General features: G+C 40.3%; 1 protein-coding gene across 1 annotated transcript; it reads left to right on the top strand.

The window, feature by feature from the left end:
• The first annotated feature begins 1,076 nt into the window (after window positions 1-1,076).
• On the top strand, window positions 1,077-18,701 carry LOC135223781 (prefoldin subunit 1-like). The gene is made up of 4 exons (XM_064262561.1): window positions 1,077-1,234; window positions 6,460-6,582; window positions 16,005-16,133; window positions 18,170-18,701. The coding sequence occupies exons 1-4, from the start codon at window positions 1,199-1,201 to the stop codon at window positions 18,260-18,262; spliced, it is 381 nt and encodes a 126-aa protein (XP_064118631.1). The 5' UTR covers window positions 1,077-1,198; the 3' UTR covers window positions 18,263-18,701.
• Window positions 18,702-18,906: the final 205 nt, after the last annotated feature.

Here is an 18,906-nt window from a genome sequence, read left to right as displayed (position 1 = left end):
GACGTTTGTTTGTCATATTTATAAGATTCAAGTAGCTATATTAAGAATGCAAATAAACTCTTTTAAAAATATCCCCTAACTCATTCAGTTAATTCTCGGGCTGTTGCCGACTTAGACAACAAACTTCTAGACTCAGGTCTAATTAATATTTAACAATTTGTTTTTCAATATTAATTCTATTTCACTAATATAGGATGTCTCCCGAGAACATCATTCATAATTTAACTACAAACTTGTGGATAAAGTCTTTCGCAGACAATTTCTATAACATTAGCCGCTCCACAGAAGGCTTATCTGCAATGCATTGATTGAACCTCCCACTCAGAATGCGCCATTCACTTCGACTTGTAGTACGTACTATCGTACTCGTTTGTCTGTTTATTCAAGCACCTGTTTACTTTTCAGATCTGCTTCCCCTGACAAGAGTGCTCGAGAACACACACACGCAAACACAAAACAGTCATTATATTACATTCATTCTGTAAACGTTGAATTGTGGATGAAACCCCAGTAAAAAAAAAAAAAAAAATAGTACATCTCTAAATGGGAAGTGTTGACCCGTCCTCGACTAGCCTACCAGGCTACCTCTCTCTTTGATCGAATCTTGGGGATAGTATGAGGTGGCAGAGGACATTCTAATAATCATGCTTATGATCGCTGCAGGTAGCTATCGCAGTTTATTTAGAAAACAGCGCAGAAATCAATATTTTCTTGAACTGCCTTTAAGAAGAGTAATAACTATTGGTAATTTCCTTATTGCTACAACCGTTATCTTACGTTTCTTAATATAATAATTATTATTTTAACTTTATCATCGCGGTGAAACAATATGAACCGTCTTGAAGATGAATAATGTTTGACAATTTCTTTGTTGTACGGTTATTATCTGATTATTCTAAATATAATTATTGTCTTCGCTCTATCCTTGCACTGAAACAATATGAACTGCCATAAGACGAATAATAATTCTTTTACCGTTACGTTATTGTTGCTACGGTCATTATGATTATTATCGTCACTCCATCATTACGATGAAACAATACCAGAAGTGGAAGAGAGAAGCAATATTAATACACCGAAATAAGAGGCGTTTCTTAGCTGCTTGTTCCCTTGCAAACCAAAACATCAGACTTCGAGTCGCACGACCTGCTGTGTATTTAATTCGAATTTAACGCGCTCGGGAATAAATTGGCACAAGATGTCGAAGGCGGAACCAGATCAGGAACTCAAAAAGGTTAGTTTGCATCGCAGTTGGTCTGTTATCAAGGGAAAATAGAGGGAATTGTTGTTAGATGATGGACGTATTGGCTGGCCTCCCATGCCCTGCTCTGATGATTCATGCACAGCCTACCTTTTGGCTAGTCGAAGTAAATCGCCATTAGCTTATTTTACGTTCATATTACTTTAATATTCTTGAGAGGAAGGTAATTGACAGTTCTGAATGGCATAGAACCCACAGAGCTTGCATATCTTGCTTAAAATACTGTATTCCTGAAATATAGCTAATACCTAGGTAAGTCAGTGGAATACGGCACCATGGGTTACGAGTGACTGGTAAAATCTAACCTTTAAATAGGCTAGGTACCTAGCTAATTAGTACATACCTCTCGTTTTACATTAAAAAGCTAATTACCCCACGTTTTGTACTTCTCCAATGTTGGTAGCTAGGCTAGTAGGCATCCGCTTGACCAAAATACTACTATTAGCCTAGGTAGGTAGGCTAGCCTATATTTTTTGGGTAGATTACAGTTCAGTTGACCGGACCGTGTAACACCATTTTGCCCGGTCCGTAATCCCTCCGCCAAGGTAAGTAGTTCTCGCAGATGACCCGCAGCCTACCAAACCCGACCCCAGCCGACCAAACCCGAACCCAACCCACAGGACCGAACCCGAACATGCATCAACATGAAAGCCGATTCTCTTCGATATTTTTAATCTTGCCCAACTAATCTTTAGGACCTCCAATTTAATTTACAGTATTCTATATTTTCACCCATGCCCAACTGAAATGTAAGAGCTCCATTTTTTCCTTCGTATTCTATTTTTTTTCCCATGCTTGCCCAAACTAATTTGCAGGAGTTCCCATTTTTTTTTTATTTTTTTTTTCATTATTCGATATTTGACTCTTGCCCACGATAGTTTTACCCGTGCCAACATAATCTGTAGGAGATACATTTTTTCCCCATTATTCGATATTTCTTTCCTTGCCCAACTCATCTGTATGACCTACATTTTTTTACATTCTTCGATACATATTTTCCAGGTACTAGTTATCCGCTAGGATAACTAGTACCTGGAACGGACCTTCCTCGACCTTCAGTCTGTTCCTGCTTCTCAGCCAGTTCAGTGCTTCATCATAAACTACCATGTCTTCTTCTGCCGAGAATTTGTCGTGTTCCGCGCACGTGGCGTTCGCTGCCGCCGTTCCCGTCACGCTGGAAGACATATACATTTGTGTCAAGACGAACGATCCCTAGTTAGTTATTTGTTGAAACAAATTCCCCTTGTTCAGTCATCTCGGAAAACAACCGTCCCGCCAAGAAAGAAAAAAAAAAATCCTCTTACCCAGAAGATTTGAACGACTCTGGATTTCTCTTATTAAGTTCTATATTTCTGGACGACTAGCAACATCTCCCAAGGTAAGGTTATCAATGTAAATGCACGTTATTTAATTATTTTGCCAAAATTAAGCACCGCCATTGTTATTTCCGCTTTGCTGAAGTCAGGCACGCTAAACACATCCGAACATTCACGTTCGCTAGAAGTCCACGTGTTCGAACGCAGTCCATGTGTTCGAGCAAACACTGGCCTTGACTTTAACCAATGTATTCTCGGAAATATTCATTTTGTTTAGTTATCAGTAAGGATATACGGGTGCCAGCCATATTTATGGACAAGTTATATTGGTTAGATATTTATAATTGTTAACTTACTACACAGGGGGGTCCAGGGGGGCGAAGTTCCCCGGCCAGGTAAGGACATGCAGACTTAGTTTGGTTAGGTCGGTTCCTTTGGTTAGGTAGCAATCACTGTTAATATACTATACTGGGGGGTCCAGGGGGGCGAAGCCCCCGGCCAGGTAAGGACGTGGAGACTAACTATGGTTAGGTTGGTTCCTTTGGTTAGGTACCAATCACTTAATATATACTGGGGAGGGGGGTCCAGGGGGGCGAAGCCCCCCGGACAGGTAAGGGCACGCGGCCTAAGTTTGGTTAGGTTGGTTCGTTTGGTTACGATCACCGGAGCTCCTACAGTTTAGTTGGAACAGGAGCTCTTACAGTTTAGTTGGAACAGGAGCTCCTACAGTTTAGTTGGAACGGGAGATCATACAGTTTAGTTGGCCACTGGTTTTTTTTTTGCTAGGGTTTCGTGGTTTTTAGTGTTCATTGCCGTCGTTTGGTTAGCCTAACACAACGGGGGACGGGACCTCCTACATTTTTGTTGTTACGTGAGCTCCTACAGTTTAGTTGGCAACGGGTTTCGTCTGCTAGGGTTTTGTTGTTTTTCGTGTTCATTGTCGTCATCTGGGTTTCCCCCCACCCAAAAACCCCGGTTTTTCCCAATGGCTCCCCCCTTACCGTTTTCATTTTACTCGCATGTACTCCCCCACCCAAAACCCCGGTTCCCAAAAGGGTCCCCCATTATCGTTTTTATAGGTTTCGGGGTTTTTAAACCGGGCGCCAAAACAAAGCGTCCGCCATCTTGTTTGTATTGCTCCGCCGATTCCATAGCAGACGAAACCCGTGGTCAACTGAACTGTAAGCGCTCCTATTTTTTCACATGATTTACCTAAAATGTCCCTTGAACGTTCGTTTCGTTAGCACATGACCTGTGACCAACCACATCCAACCTAACCTACCCTAGGGTATCAGGTTCTTACCTTAGGGTATGATACAATTATTTTGAAAATACTATTTAATTTACTTAACAGTCAGAATGGTAGCAAAAATGGGTTTAAATGCACTTGTACTTCGTTTTCTGTATTTGTGTATTCCAAGTGGATATTAGGTATGCTGTGTCACGGCAGGCTATGTAGTAGGCTAGTTGACTATCTATTTAGGGTAAAAAACCGCATGGTACAGGGGTGTACCATGTACGATCAATGTGTACAACCCCAAGAAAAGTACATTATAACGCATCCTGACACCGGAGTAGAGGTCTTTAGCTCCATTTCTCACCAACAAGAAGTTGCGTCTGATGCCCGCCCATCTCCGATGTCAGAACTCGTTATACCTAATGTATTTTTTTGGGGGTTGTACACATTGATCGTACATGGTCCACCCCTGTACCATGCGGTTTTTTACCCTAGTAGCTAGTAGCTGGCATTTCCGGGGCACATGCGCAATCGATTACACTGCTGAGGAAGACGTAATAATCATGAATGTATCTGAAGTGTTTCGCGCCGTTTCAAGCCAGTGACATCATGATGACTCGTACTACAGTTCAAGAAAGATGGTGGTTAGAAAGACGACAAAACGTAACAAGCTGTGCTAGATCCCATTTACATGCAACTAGGTAGATACCAAGGTGTGAAAATATTCAACTCTACATTCACCAGAAATGCTGTCTTAATAGGCAAAATATGTAGCCTGCCATGAGACAGCAAAATATCCACTGCTCTGTTTATTCGTCCATCCAAGAACCTCATTCCCACTGTATTCCTCCCCAAATTGTAGGCTGTGAGGCTGTGTTCCACTAACTAAAAGTACTCATTTGTTAGCAAAACAAATGCCAGAAGCTCACATTATAATATAGGAATATGATATGTATTTAAAATCCAAAATGCAATAACGGTTTAAAATAAAATAGGCTAGGCTATACCTAGTACCCTCTAGGTTTGGTAGGTCTGGGCCAGTTAAGACTGTAGTGGTTTGGCACCACCCTGTTTTGTAGATTTTCCATTAGGGTGATGATGGGACCGGTTGATTTTGATGCCAATGCCACAAAAAATTTTGTAATTTTTTCCCACTGCTTGCCTCTTGTATCAGCTTTCCGTATATTTGTTTTAATTATGCCCTGCCTGGGGTTAGCTGGTCAAAGGTAAATCAAGCATAATTTATCCTACAGGGCTGCCTATGCCAAAGAATAATAGCAGGAAATGTTTTAGTTTTACCTAGGTATGGGACAATAAATTTTAACTAGGTGTAGATTATTTCTGCATTTAGGTAAGGCTTATTGATCTGAAGATCTATAGCTTTTTTAATAGCTTGTGTGATTCCCATTGCAAATGTATAACCTAGCTACCAAGGTATTGGACTTTGGTGCAAAACATAAACTGTAACTTTGTTTTTCTTCTTTCTGGATTCAGATTCTATGGTGTGTGCACCAAAACCTAAACATCGCCTAACCTAACTGAGACCTTTAGGCCATGCCCTACCTGACCAGGGTTGAATAACAGATGGGGTTGCATCATTGACCACCAATAGAGCACATTTGCACATAGGCTATGTTGTTGTACATGTATCTGACTATTTTTCAAATCATATTTAGTATGCCTAGTCCAAAATTCTGCCATTCATGTTTAGTAATCCTTTGTGTAATTCTCATATTTTCAACAAATATGTGAGTGTGGATTTGACATGATATGACTTTTGTCATAATGTAATTGATGCTTTTGTTTGATCTTAATGAAAATCCAGCAAATCACCATTATGTTGAAAATAAGTAATTTAAGAGTAAAGAAGGTAATGATTCATTCTTTCCAAAACAATAATCGCCTTATATAGGATCAATTTGACAGGCCAGTTGAAAGTAAAAACCTGTGAATAATATGACATAAGCAATAATAGTACTAATTACTGAACAGGCAAGCATCCTAACCTAACCTAAGGTGTTGTGTTCTACCTGACGGACAGAGAGCTCAGGCTATGTCCAGACTGCACATCACCAAATAATAGATAATGTGACAAATATACCAAGCTTTGTTGCTGAAGTTGTAAAGCACGAGGTTTTAATGTAGCAGCCTTTAACAAACATTCATAGTCTGGTTTCTGAGTACAAGATGTTGCTAAAGGCATTTCAGACATGTAGTAGATATGGGAAAGAATTCATTCGTCCAAAAGAATTTATTACTATCATCTCTTCAAATTCTTTGATTATTGAGCAATTCATGAACATTGGAACCAGAGTTTTTTGGGTTGAAAGTATGTATGCTGTACTACTGGGATAATTTTATTTGTTGTATCTGCCGTGAGTTGGTGTTTCACCATTATTGCAACATCAACGGCACCGTATCTAGATATTGCATCAAGTCAGCACCGTAAGCGCCATTAACTTGATGCTTATCCTTGCTATTAGCACTGTATGTGGCATTGTTAATTGATGCAGATGCAACATTAAGTTACACCCTGTGAAACGCCGTTAACAGCGCTGTAAGATTGAGTCTACCATAAGTTTGTGATGCACTGATTTTAGGAAATTGTTTTATTTATCAGTAATTTCCTTGAATTTTCATTCTAGGCCTTCATGGAGCTTCAAGGGAAAATGCAGGAGACAAACCAAAAGTTAAGAATTGCAGATGTACAGGTGGAAAGCCTCAAGAAACAAATTGTTCATGCGCAGCTGACAGACAAAGAAATACAGGTACTATGCAATAGTTTTTCTTTTGTTTTATGTATAATGCTTGTATTTGAAATTGGTGGATTAGAGGTATACACAAGGACAATGCAAACTTGGGGTGTCATTGTTTTTCATGTGTTGAGGTAGTACAGAATTTTATGTTGAGTAAACGTGCACTTTAACTGTAGCAAATTAAATTTGGATATTTTCACAATAGAAATGGATTTGGCGTATTTTTGTTGAACTTACAGTCCAGAGACAGAACATGCAGGATTTTAGGTATTGTAGATAGAAGTTTCTTGCCGTAGGTACTCTTGTTGCACTATTGGGTATCTTGTGTGCTGTGGTCATAATTTATTTTACTATATTGTCAATAATACGTATTCCATTTTTGTAGATAGAAATTTTGTTTTTGTACATGCAACTTCCCTGGCAGATATATACTTAGCTTATGTCTCTGACGTCCGACAGAAATTCGAATTTTGCGGCACACGCTGCAGGTAGGTCAGGTGATCTACCCACCTGCCGCTGGGTGGCAGGAATAGGAACCATTCCCGTTCTAGAACCAGATTTTCTCTGTCGCGGTAGTGTCAACATTTGTTGCTACCTCCTGACTTGATTTTCGTTTTTCATCGCCATCGATCTTCTGGGCTGTCTTTTGCAGGGAAGTACTGGGTCTTTGGTTCGGCATACGCTTTTATTAACTTTTTAATGAATTTGGCTTCGAAAATTTCGAAGAATATATGACGTGTAACTACCGAAATTTTCGGTAGACACTCACATAGTTTGCAAGAGAGGGAAATATTAATATTTATTCATTAATACGTGTAATAAGTGTTAGAATTGATTGAGGAAATATACTGACTTCCTACTTTAGGGAGTCAGTAAAGCATGTAACTAGGTACGTTTCTTTTAACAGTTTTTTGGAAACTCGTACTAACGAGCAATTAGAGTATTAACAGTACTAGTAGTGTTGCATCCTCATCACCTTCTTACTTCGCAGAAACTTCAAATTCATAATTGCAATTTGAAGAGAAGGATTGTGGCTCAAAATGCGAGCTAATAAAAGGTAAGAAGTGATTACTAGTGTTCCCCATTGCAGTGGAGGGTGCGTCTGATCGGCTCTGTCTCGCTCTCAGGCCTAGACCTCTTTCAAGCTCCCAAGCCCAGGGGAGAAGGAATGTCGAAAGCCGTAAGGAGGTTTCAGAGAATCCCCACCGGTCAGGCGTCCCCTCGGCAGGTTCTGTAGAGCGTCCCAGACTGCCAAGGATAGCCATTGAAAAAGGCATCCTTTAAAAAAAGTGCGTCTCTCATCTTACATCCGAAAAGACGAAAGAATGTATATGTTTTGATGATCTAGCGCGTTCTCTGAAAACTAAGAGAACACTGAGCAAGAGCCAGCCAGGAACTTAGGAAGCCGCGTTCCAGCAAGCTAGCGTGAGCCACGTTCCAACAGCCAGCAGCCAGAAAACAGACTAGCGCGAGCCGCGTTCTAGCAACTAAGCGCGAGCCGCGTTCTAGAAAATTTTTCTTGGCCTTTAAAGAGACGAAGCACCAGCCTGGCGCAAATTGCGCCAGAAAAACAGACGGCTAGAGCAAGGAGCCTTATAGTACAGTGGCAATCAGAACGATCCTTCCATTGAACGTTTCCGGGCAAGAGGCTCTTTCTAAAAGGGGTCTAGTAGGCGCTCGGAACTATCAGGGCGCACGGGACCTTCCACGCAAGTTCCAGGAGCGAGTCTCCTTTCTAGCGTGCGGAACATTCCAAGCGCGCGGAACTATCCAGGCGCTAGGCGCAAGGAGCCAGGCGCCAGAATATTCCAAATCTTCTTATGAGAGAGAGGTCAGTCGCGAGGCTCCTCTTTTGAGTTTTTAACTTGAGCAACTTTCCCCTGGCAAAGGTGCAAGATGTCGCACAGGCGGCCGTTTTTGCGTTTGTCAGAAGGATTCTGATACTAAGAGAAGCAATTTTTTCATTATTCAGAAGACTCCTGTGTTTGGCAGTTCCTCTCATGCGGACTCTCTCCTCATTCATGCTCTTCCCTCGTTATGAAGAGGCAAGAGCTTTGGGAGTTTTTCTTATAAGAATCTCATCGACGTTTGGGTATGATGGCGGATAGGAAATATCTACTTCCTTCCGTAAACCCTACAGATGAACAGGAATTCTGTCTCTTCCGCGATTTATGAGGAAATCACGAAGATTTAAAGAGTTCCTGGATTAACTTCCTTCCTTAAGGAGATATATATACTCTTTCTATCGTTCTATTAACGAAAAGAACGAAGACAGTAAAAATTTTTCCTTTCTCTATCTGCCTCGGCAGGGAAAGAAGGTAGTAGAGTATCTGCTGTATGAGAATACGATACGGCAAATCACACATACCGTAGTTACTTCTTTGCAGAGCAACTCAATTACCAGTATTCTTCCAGGAATTTCCTAGGAAGGACTACGCTTAAAGGGATTGTTAAGACAACACCTACTTAGCTTCTAGATTTATCGAAGTCTTGTTTCGCTTAAATATGCATTAATAAGAACTTCCTGAAGTTCGATAATAATTTTATAAGATTCCTTTATTTAATCGAGTAGCTGGCAACTCTGGAAGAGTAAGGCCAGACGGCTAACGGAGACTGCTATCGCGCCTTAGAGACCAACGCAGTAACATGTAGGTGCGGTCATGAGTGGTTGGTTACATGTCTCTCTCCTGCGGGATGGAATAACTAACCGTGTCTCTCCCCTACAATCGCGGTTTTAGCCTCGGATTGAGGGGATAGTTAAGCAAACATAAATAAAATATTGTCTGCCTTTTGCTAAGAAGCTTTCAATAAGAAAGATATTACAACATTTCAATGCTGTTTACCGTAGGTAACATTATTAAAGGATTCTAACGCAGCGGAACTCTATATTATATGATGCTCTCATGCTTAAGAGTAAGGCCAGACGGCTAACGGAGACTGCTATCGCGCCTTAGAGACCAACGCAGTAACATGTAGGTGCGGTCATGAGTGGTTGGTTACATGTCTCTCTCCTGCGGGATGGAATAACTAACCGTGTCTCTCCCCTACAATCGCGGTTTTAGCCTCGGATTGAGGGGATAGTTAAGCAAACATAAATAAAATATTGTCTGCCTTTTGCTAAGAAGCTTTCAATAAGAAAGATATTACAACATTTCAATGCTGTTTACCGTAGGTAACATTATTAAAGGATTCTAACGCAGCGGAACTCTATATTATATGATGCTCTCATGCTTACGAAAGCATGGCTTATTAGAGTACATGCTTAGTGAGAAGATGAATGTAGTAGAAGAGAATTAACTTTAAGACTACGGTATGGTCAAGTCTTATGCACACACCGAGGTTAACTACAGAATTCCTAGTATCCTTACAAAGGTTTCCTAGATTAATGCTGTTTACCACAATGTGACAGTATTATAAAGGATTCTAATACGGCAGAGCACGATATAATATAATTCTCTCAACCTTTCGAGAAACGCACACAACCTTTTTAGAATCGGATATTGCTCAAGAGAAGATGGGTGAGTCGGATGGGAAACATTCTCTTAGTGGCAGAATTTGTTTCCCTGAATGGACTATACTACGTATATAAAAGTTTTTTCCTACTAAGAACGGAATTAACACGTGAAGGATGTCGGGTACCATCAAGGCACAGATGTTCTGGCACATAACCTTAAAAGAACTAGAAGGAAGTGCCAGCCTGGCGCAAATTGCGCCAGAAGCGCCAGCCTGGCGCAATGCGCCAGAAGCACCATCCAAGATATTTTCTCGTTTTAGCGAGTTATTAACCTAAGAGTCCAGTAGTGGTTGGTTTGGTGTTTGCTTCTCACCTCGGTGGTCGCGGGTTCGATTCTCGGCTATTCCATTGAGGAGTGAGAGATGTGGATTTCTGGTGATAGAAGTTCACTCTCGACGTGGTTCGGAAGTCACATAAAAACACCATACAAACAAACAAACAAACCAGTAGCCTCTCGGAGGCTCGGTAACGGCAAGATTCGTTCCTGATTACGTTACCCATTTAATCGGAAAGGGGTTGCTTACAAGGAATGATGAAATGATTTATTTTAATCACTTAGGCCAATTCCACGACTCTCTCATATCACAAAGAGCATCGAGAATCTCTTTTTTCGCCCCTGTTCGCGTTAACAAAAGAGAACCTATTTGGGAACAGACACGGAACGTAACGATCCTTAAGAGGTTCGATGCAAGATTTTGCATGTCCGTGAGAACCTTCTCGATTGAAGATAATAACTGTTAACGTATGTCTAACATTTATTGAAAAGTTTTGAGAACCTGCAGAGTCTTCTTCATAGATCTCTTCGCAAGGTAGAAGACGAACAGGCTTCCTATAGACTGCTTCCTTTTCCTCGAACCAAGAGAGGTAGCAATATACGACATCTTTAATTTAAAGAAGGGGAATAAACTTTAGTCTTTTTTTTCCCTAGTTATAAATTCTTAACAGATATTAAGATAAATGGGCGTCAAAGGAAGAGAGGATGAATGCCTCATTTTGGCCTTAGAGAGGTTGGATTCACAGAAGTCACGTTCTTCTCACAGCATGTTTCGTAAGGCTTTTCCAAGAGTATCTGGATATTCTATCAGAATCTATTATAAATAGACCTGAAAAACCTCTCCACTCTGAGTCTGTCCGCGTGCAGACTGACCAGAAGTGGACATGAATGAGAGGATTTTTCAAGGTAAATGACAATAGTCATGGCTAAGACAGAATTGCTGCAGATCGTGCTAGATGGAATGAGGAAACTGTCCTCTTCCGATACCTCTGTGAACCACATAGCGAGGTTCTTTCTTCACTTTCAGAGGGAAGAATCACCTAGGTATATATCTGCTATCAAAGAACGCAGTAAAAGGCTATACTCTGTCTCTACAAGGGGAATTAGAGATAACAGAAGATTAAGATCTTCGGGATCTTATACGATACCGCAATACGACAAGAGTAGGATATCATGTACTTCGAATGGGATCTTTTGTGGCCACAGATTCCGTGTTCCGACAAAATGGAACTGCTCCTCATCAAACTTCTTTGAGAAAGTTTATGAAGGAATTCTTTGTTTCTCTTAGCCCTAAACGACCAAGAAGACAAGTGAATTTTTTGTGCATTGGAATCTCGCATCAGATTCAATGGAGACTCGGCAATGGGTTCTTGCCAGCATAGTATGTCTGGCAAAAGAACTAAAACCCTCTATTCCTGACGCAACGCTTTCAGATAGAAGTTTCGTTGCCCAGGCAGGGTACTTACTTTTTCATCTACAGAAGAAGAGATGGTTTAAACGTTTGCCTACAGAGTCTTCGGGGTGCGATGAGGGCTCGAAATGCTTCCCAGAAGGTATTCAGAAGGATACAATAAGAGCTAGAAATCAGGGTTCCGCCCAATTTCAGCTCGGAGTCTCCTTCGACTTCCAGACTCCTTCCCTTCCTTCGGGCAGGGATAGGGAAGATTCCTGCAACGAGGAACCTCATCAACATGAAAGAAGAGATCTCGTTAGCAAAGGAAGTATTCACGAAGGATCCTCCTCGGAGGAAGACTCTTCTCTCTCGTATTGTTAGATATCCTGTCGTCTACTGGATGTAGCTGACTACAATCACCTCCCCTTGCCAGGGGCCAAAAGCTCAAAGGGGAAGAATTTCTTCCACCCTTCTCCAGTCTCCTGATAGACTATGTGGTTGTTAAGGACTCTCGGACAATGTAGCGCCAGCCAGGCGCCAAATGCCAATACAGGCGAAAAACGCCAGAGGCGGACAGTTCCAAGGAACTCTGTCATGGTCGGATACTGAGAAGGAGCGGTGCCCTCCAACCTGGCGCGAGGCGAACAAATCGGACAGATATAAGAGTGTCCGATGTGGACATCGCCAGACAGCCTAGAGACTCTTCCAAGCTCGAAGCTCCAGCAAGTGTGGAGGAGCCAAGCCAGGCGCGAGGCGCCAGCCAGGCTCTAGAAGCCAGCCAGGCTCCTTCAAGGCTAGGCTCCAGTCAGGATTGAGGATCCATCCAGGCGCAAGGCTCCTTCCAGTAAAGAGAAACCTAAAGCTCTGTCATGTAAGATGGGCTAGTCCCATTGATATGATACAGGGTAAGGCTCTGCCATGTAAGTGGGTCAGCCCCCATTGGCACGATCCGAGAAGGCTCTGTCGTGTAAGCGGGCTAGCCCCCATTGACATGATCCAGAAGGGTTTGTCAGTCATAGGTCCCTACCTCGCTGAAACTCTTGAGGCATGCAGACTCATAGACAGTAATCATGAAGTCTTCTGCCAAGCTCCAGGCGCAAGGCGCCAGCCAGACGCAAGGCGCTAGCCAGGAGGGAGGAGCCAATCAGGCGCCAGCCAGGCGCGAGGCGCCATCCAGGCGCGAGGCTCCAGCCAGGCTCTAGGCGCCATTCAGGCGCAAGGCTCCAGCCAGGCGCTAGGCGCCTGCCAGGCACGAAGCGCTAGCCAGGCTCCAGGCTTCACCCAGAAGAGATCTATATCAAAGAATGCCCTGGCCTTCTTTGAGACAATGTGATCTCCTAAGTTCTTGACAAGTGCATTGATGATTCCTTCAAACAGCTGAGAATTAAAAGCGCATGAAGTGCGAGTTTTTCCGAATTCTTGTTCTTTCCTTAACAATATGTCATAAGGACATATTAGCTGTCACATACGGGAGATGCAACTCTGTGTTGACTTCCCATATCCGAAGGATGTCAAGATAACCTACGAGAGATCCTTCTCTCTTGGTTGATACGTGTCTGCGGATACATTGCTGGGATAGGGAGCCGATACTGATCCTTAACTAGTGAGTTAAATTTTATTTAACGTCGTGTTTTTTTCTTTGGGTTGTTTGAAAGGAATTTGGGGATAACTCTTTTCAACTTAAGCACTAACCCTCGTGTTAGGATCAGGTGATCGGGATCGGTGTTGTGCTCCTTAATTATGCCACTAGGCATAGGCATATTGTCATGTAAGAGGCTCTGTCGAGTAAATGGATAAGACCCCATCGACAGACCCACAAGAAACTCTTGAGCCATAGGTTTCACAATCATCCGCTGAGGCTCTTTGAGGCGAAGCAGATCCTAGGAATTAGCCATGGGGAATCTTCCGCCTGAACAAGTAGGAACCATAAGGTGGTTTTTATTTTATTTATTTACTACAAACGTATGTTGTTTACCTGTCTATTCAGTAAATAGTTGTCTCTTACCCACCACCAAGGGTGTCAATCAGCTAAGTATATATCTGCCGGGGAAGTTGCATGTACAAAAATGATATTGTTAGAATACAATAAAGTTTTGTACATACTTACCCGGCAGATATATACGATGAATGGCCCACCCAGCCTCCCCTCAGGAGACAAGTGGAAGAGAAAATCTGGTTCTAGAACGGGAATGGTTCCTATTCCTGCCACCCAGCGGCAGGGGGGTAGATCACCTGACCTACCTGCAGCGTGTGCCGCGAAATTCGAATTTGTCGGACGTCAGAGACATAAGCTAAGTATATATCTGCCGGGTAAGTATGTACAAAACTTTATTGTATTCTAACAATATCATTTTTTGCCACATGTACTATTGTTGCGCTATTGGGTATCTTATGTGGTGTGGTTGTAATTTATTTTACTGTATTGTCAATAATACATATTGCGTAGGTAAACTCTTGACGTGTTTGCTGCAGCTGTCTCATATCCCAGTGTGTATTATAGAATCTTGTCTTCAGATCATTTGCTTTCCTGTAACCCTCTTCCTTTGTAAGATTTTCTAGAGAGCTTCACTTTTCAGTGCATCCAGTATCCCTGTGGACACCATGTATTTGCCACCTGGTTCCAAGTTATTCCTGGTCTTCAACATTTAGTTCTGCTTTTATATGGTGGAATATATATTTCTGATTGTCACTTGTTATTTTGGAAATTATATATTATAATTAGTTTGAGTTTTAAATATTTTCATCTATCTAATTCAGACACCAGCTGAGTTGGGGAGTATTGTCATTTGGATAAGTCAAACAATTTCATTTTAGGAAATTATGACCAAAGTATATTGTTGGTAATATGAAGTTATTAAGACTGCTGTGTCACTTTTCATGGATCACAGAGGTGACCTGAAGTTTGTTTACTTAAAATGACAAGGGGAAACTGGAGCCAAAAATGGTAAGTAGTGGTGTTGAATTGAGTGGGAGAATATTAAATTGAACATGGCATAAATAAATAGAGGGCAGAAAGAAATGTAGCAAAGGCTAAAGGGGTACTTCAAATGGGGCTTCTAATTCTCTGCACTTATTGTGTTCCTGCATAGTTGGGTGTCTTCCATGTCTTTTACTTTGTTCCAAGTAAATGTAGTTGAATACTTGGAAGAAGATAGTGTCCAGATAAGATAAAATAATATAATGTCAGAATCTAGCTGTTTGTAGATTATGTAGATATACAACAGCACAGAAAACTTTAAATTCCTGTACCAGTCATTTAAGGAAGTCTTGGGTTGATGGGATTGGAAGTAAACTAATACAGTGTAAATTTCAACAAATGCAACATAATATACAAAGAATCCAGAAATACTGACCAAACAAATTGACATATTTAGGTTATTTAAAGACATTGAGGGATAAGATGTAGAGGTATGTGTATCTTGGAATCACTGCTGGAAATAGGTGCTGTGATGGTTTCTCTTTCCATTTGTGAAGATATGGCAAAATTCAAGAGCTACAAAACTGGGAAAGTATCAGCTTTGGAAGAGGGGATTTGAGAGGACTCATTCCATATGTAACCCTCATGAAGAGAAAATTACTAGAGGGATATACTGCTCAAGTATATGATGATGACACCCTGATAACCTTAAATTTCATAAAACCATGAAGGCTGTGATGAGCATTACATGCATCGTGTGAAGGATGATACAATATCACTACTGGTATGGGGTCAAGGAAAACTGTTGGATAGACTTAAGAGACAATGGTGAGACAACTTAAGAGATTCTTTCTGCCTTGGACAGTCAAAATGACTGAGCAGGTTGGCATGTGGAATCTAATGGAATTTAATCATATTAATCAATGGAAATGAGTAATCACATTTAAGGCTGATGGGTTGAGTGGTTATATCAGTTGACAAGACTGTTGGTAAAGGACAAGCTTAGTCAGAGAGAGGTAATTATATAAAACATAGCATGTCTTTGGATCTTTGTACATCCTGATTGATGGTATAAAATGGGTCTTGATTGATGCTATGAAATAGTATGACCATAGAACATCCAAAGTGGTAAATATGGTTTGTACTGGACAGTGCTTATCAAAAATAATTTTTCTCATTCAAATTCAGTTTAAAGCTAGGGCAGTTATAACAAACTAATTTTATTTTTCAACTGTCAGTATTTAATCCTTATTTTGGTGTTTTGTTCATTTAGTAAGTATTAAGAGAAATCTAAAGTTTGTCCAGGATTTGTATAATAACTTTGCTGTATTTTCAGAGCTTAGGAGAAAGCACACGTGTATATGAGGGTGTTGGACGGATGTTTTTGCTTACTGATATTCCAATGGTGCGCAACAATCTGAAAGCCAAAGTTGCCAAATGCAATGAGAAGATTGCTAACTTACAGGTAAGAGCTGTAGTTTCGTCTCACTTTTTATATATAACTTTACTGAAGGGTCTCATATATAGGAAATAAAAACAGCACAAACCTCACCAAAGTAAAATTAAGTTTATTAAAGTAAAGTTTTAAACTGTTGGCAAAGGTGAATGTAGACAATGCAAAGCAGTAGTAAAGACTACAGTTGAACCATGTTGAGGGGTTAAGTGTGCTGTGGTCACACAATTTCAAACATATTAAAAGCTTAAACAGCCAGTTGAGCAGATAAACAGTGATGATTCCCTGATTAAATGACTGATGCTGTAGTTGGAAAGTAAGTGGAACCTTTCCTGCTATTCATCTGCAGGGTGAAGATATTTCTTGGGAGACAACTCTCCAACTTCTTAGGATTGTAAGATTTAAACTTACCTGACTTCATGGCTGTCAAGTGTTACTTGGAAGGCATGATGAGAGGGATGCCATTGAGCTCAATTGTAGTCCTCGACAAACAGGACTTAGTGGGCAGCTTGTGTATATATTGAAGCTGGTCTGTTGGTGGTTTGATGAGCCTGCTGCTATTGTGAAACCAGTCACATCTCCAATAATGTTGTGTTAAGTATAACCATTTATTCATACCTCCATTGTAAGTTCTGGTGATTCATTAAAGAGAAAACATATGATGGAAAGTTAGGTGGAAACACTGTTGTGATTGGAAGGGGATGAAAAGCCATCAGTAATTTGGTCAGTAATCGGTTTAAATTTAATAATTAATGCAAGCCATTGGTGGGATGAGGGTAAGTGTTAATCTTTAATTTTAATAGTTTTTATTTTGGTTCCTATATGCATACAGATTTTCTCATTATCTTCCAAATAGTTAAATTTACTAAGACATTTTATCGAGGATAATTACAAATCTTGCCTCTGAGAACTTTACAAATTTGAACTTATGATGACTTGGAAAAAGGTGTCATTGGGATCCAAGGACTGCATACAGTATAAATACAGATGCATATCTCCATAGGGAGATAGTGCCATCAGTGTACCTCTTATGGTGCACTGTAGGCATTACTTAAGGTTCTTTGCAGCATTCCTTTGGTCCCTAGCTGCAACTCCTTTCATTCCTTTACCAAGTCATTAGATCTGTTTACTTCTTTACCAAGCCAAAAGAGGGCCTCCTCTGATGTCCTGTCTTTGTCTCTGGATAATTAGGAGTTGAATCGAGCACATCAAGAAGCAAGGAGTCTAGTTCAGTTGCGTTCTGGTTATTACTATTTATTGTAAAGTTGAAAGGAGTATATCAAGAAGTAAACGGGCTGAGTTCAGTTGTGTTCTGGTTATTACTATTTATCGTAAGTGTTTATCGTAAGATTAGAATTATTTCAGTGTTCTGCTTTCTAATCTTAATTTAGAATTGTTGTAAATTTTGACAGACGTGTGGGGTACCAGAGCTTGTTGGTTTGTATCTAACAGATGCAACTACCCATAGTTACTGGATCACATGGTAACAATGGTACAGGTGGTTTGTACTTTAGATCAATATTTTTCCCAAGCCTTCCCTCCTAAATTGCATTTCTTATTAATCACAATTACAAGTTTGTCTTGAAACTGTCATTTTTTATGAACAAAACAAAGTAGGACTTGTCCCCATTACTTGTCACAGTTGGCATATCAGGCAGCACAAATACAGATATTTACGGCCGTTACTGTAAGTGTGACCATGGAAAGGGGTAATTATAATTATGTAATCAAGGAAGGGGCTAATTGTAAGTACGTAATGGGTTTATATGAAAAAATTAAGTTTTTCAAATGCGCACTTATAAAATTAATTTCCAAGATGGCAGTATGGGTTTTTGTTGTTGTCAGGATTCATTTGTAATGTAAATACTGATTAAAAAATACAGTAATGTATATGGGAGACTGTATTTAAAAAAAAAAAAACGACCATCTGCATAATACATTATCGTGGCTTTTTACTCATTATTTCCGGACAGTATAGTGATGCCCCATAGATTATGTAAATACTACTCCAGGTTCTCTGGATTAATGGATTTAATTTCTTCCCACAGTCAAACAAAGAGTACCTGGAACGCAGCATGACAGAAAGCCAGAATAACCTAAGAGAAATGATCAAGCTTAAACAGGCAATGAGTGCAGCATAATGAACATGTTCTTGTTGCTAACTGCATTTGTCCTGTTTAAAATACGTGATATTGCGGTTCTCCTTAAACGAAGTCCTGTGTGTGAAGCTAATTTGTAACCAGGTCCTCATTCATTTTGATGTCATTAAGTTCTGTAAAACTGGACTTCAATTTCTATTAACTTTACCTGCATGTAGCTGTTTTCTCCCACCTCCTGGTCGTAATGACCACAAAGCTAAATTGGATGGGAAGGGCTAAGTTATTATTTGTATTTTTTCTAATCAAATATTTTGATTTTATGAAAATGTATATTGTCTTGTTTGTTAATTTATAAGTATTTGACAGATTTTTTTCATTTCCTTGTTCCTTGACCACTGTAATTGAAATATGCATTGCAAGTCTTTACCACTGTTTATAAATTCTCATTCACCTCATTTCTAAATAAAGTTATGCTTAATTATGGTGTTCTTTCTTTTTCAAACTAGCAATGAGCTATGGCAGACCTTTAATGTGAATACGTATACTGTTTAGCATTATTTTTTGTGGACAAACTGAAATGTGAATTATGGGCAACTATAATTTTCTTTATTACATAATTGATGCAGCTAAGGTAACCACTACATTTCAAATGTGGTTTTATTTAAATGTATTCTGATTATTGTAAA

This window comes from Macrobrachium nipponense, chromosome 10, assembly GCF_015104395.2.
Source record: "Macrobrachium nipponense isolate FS-2020 chromosome 10, ASM1510439v2, whole genome shotgun sequence".
NCBI lineage: Eukaryota > Metazoa > Arthropoda > Malacostraca > Decapoda > Palaemonidae > Macrobrachium > Macrobrachium nipponense.
Note: the sequence above shows the minus strand (reverse complement) of the source record. Positions and strands in the feature narration are given on the sequence as shown.

Coding starts and splice junctions, on each gene's coding strand:
- LOC135223781 (XM_064262561.1), top strand. CDS start 1,199: ATGTCGAAGGCGGAACCAGATCAGGAACTCAAAAAG. Junction 1,235..6,459: donor CAGATCAGGAACTCAAAAAG/GTTAGTTTGCAT, acceptor TTTTCATTCTAG/GCCTTCATGGAGCTTCAAGG. Junction 6,583..16,004: donor TGACAGACAAAGAAATACAG/GTACTATGCAAT, acceptor CTGTATTTTCAG/AGCTTAGGAGAAAGCACACG.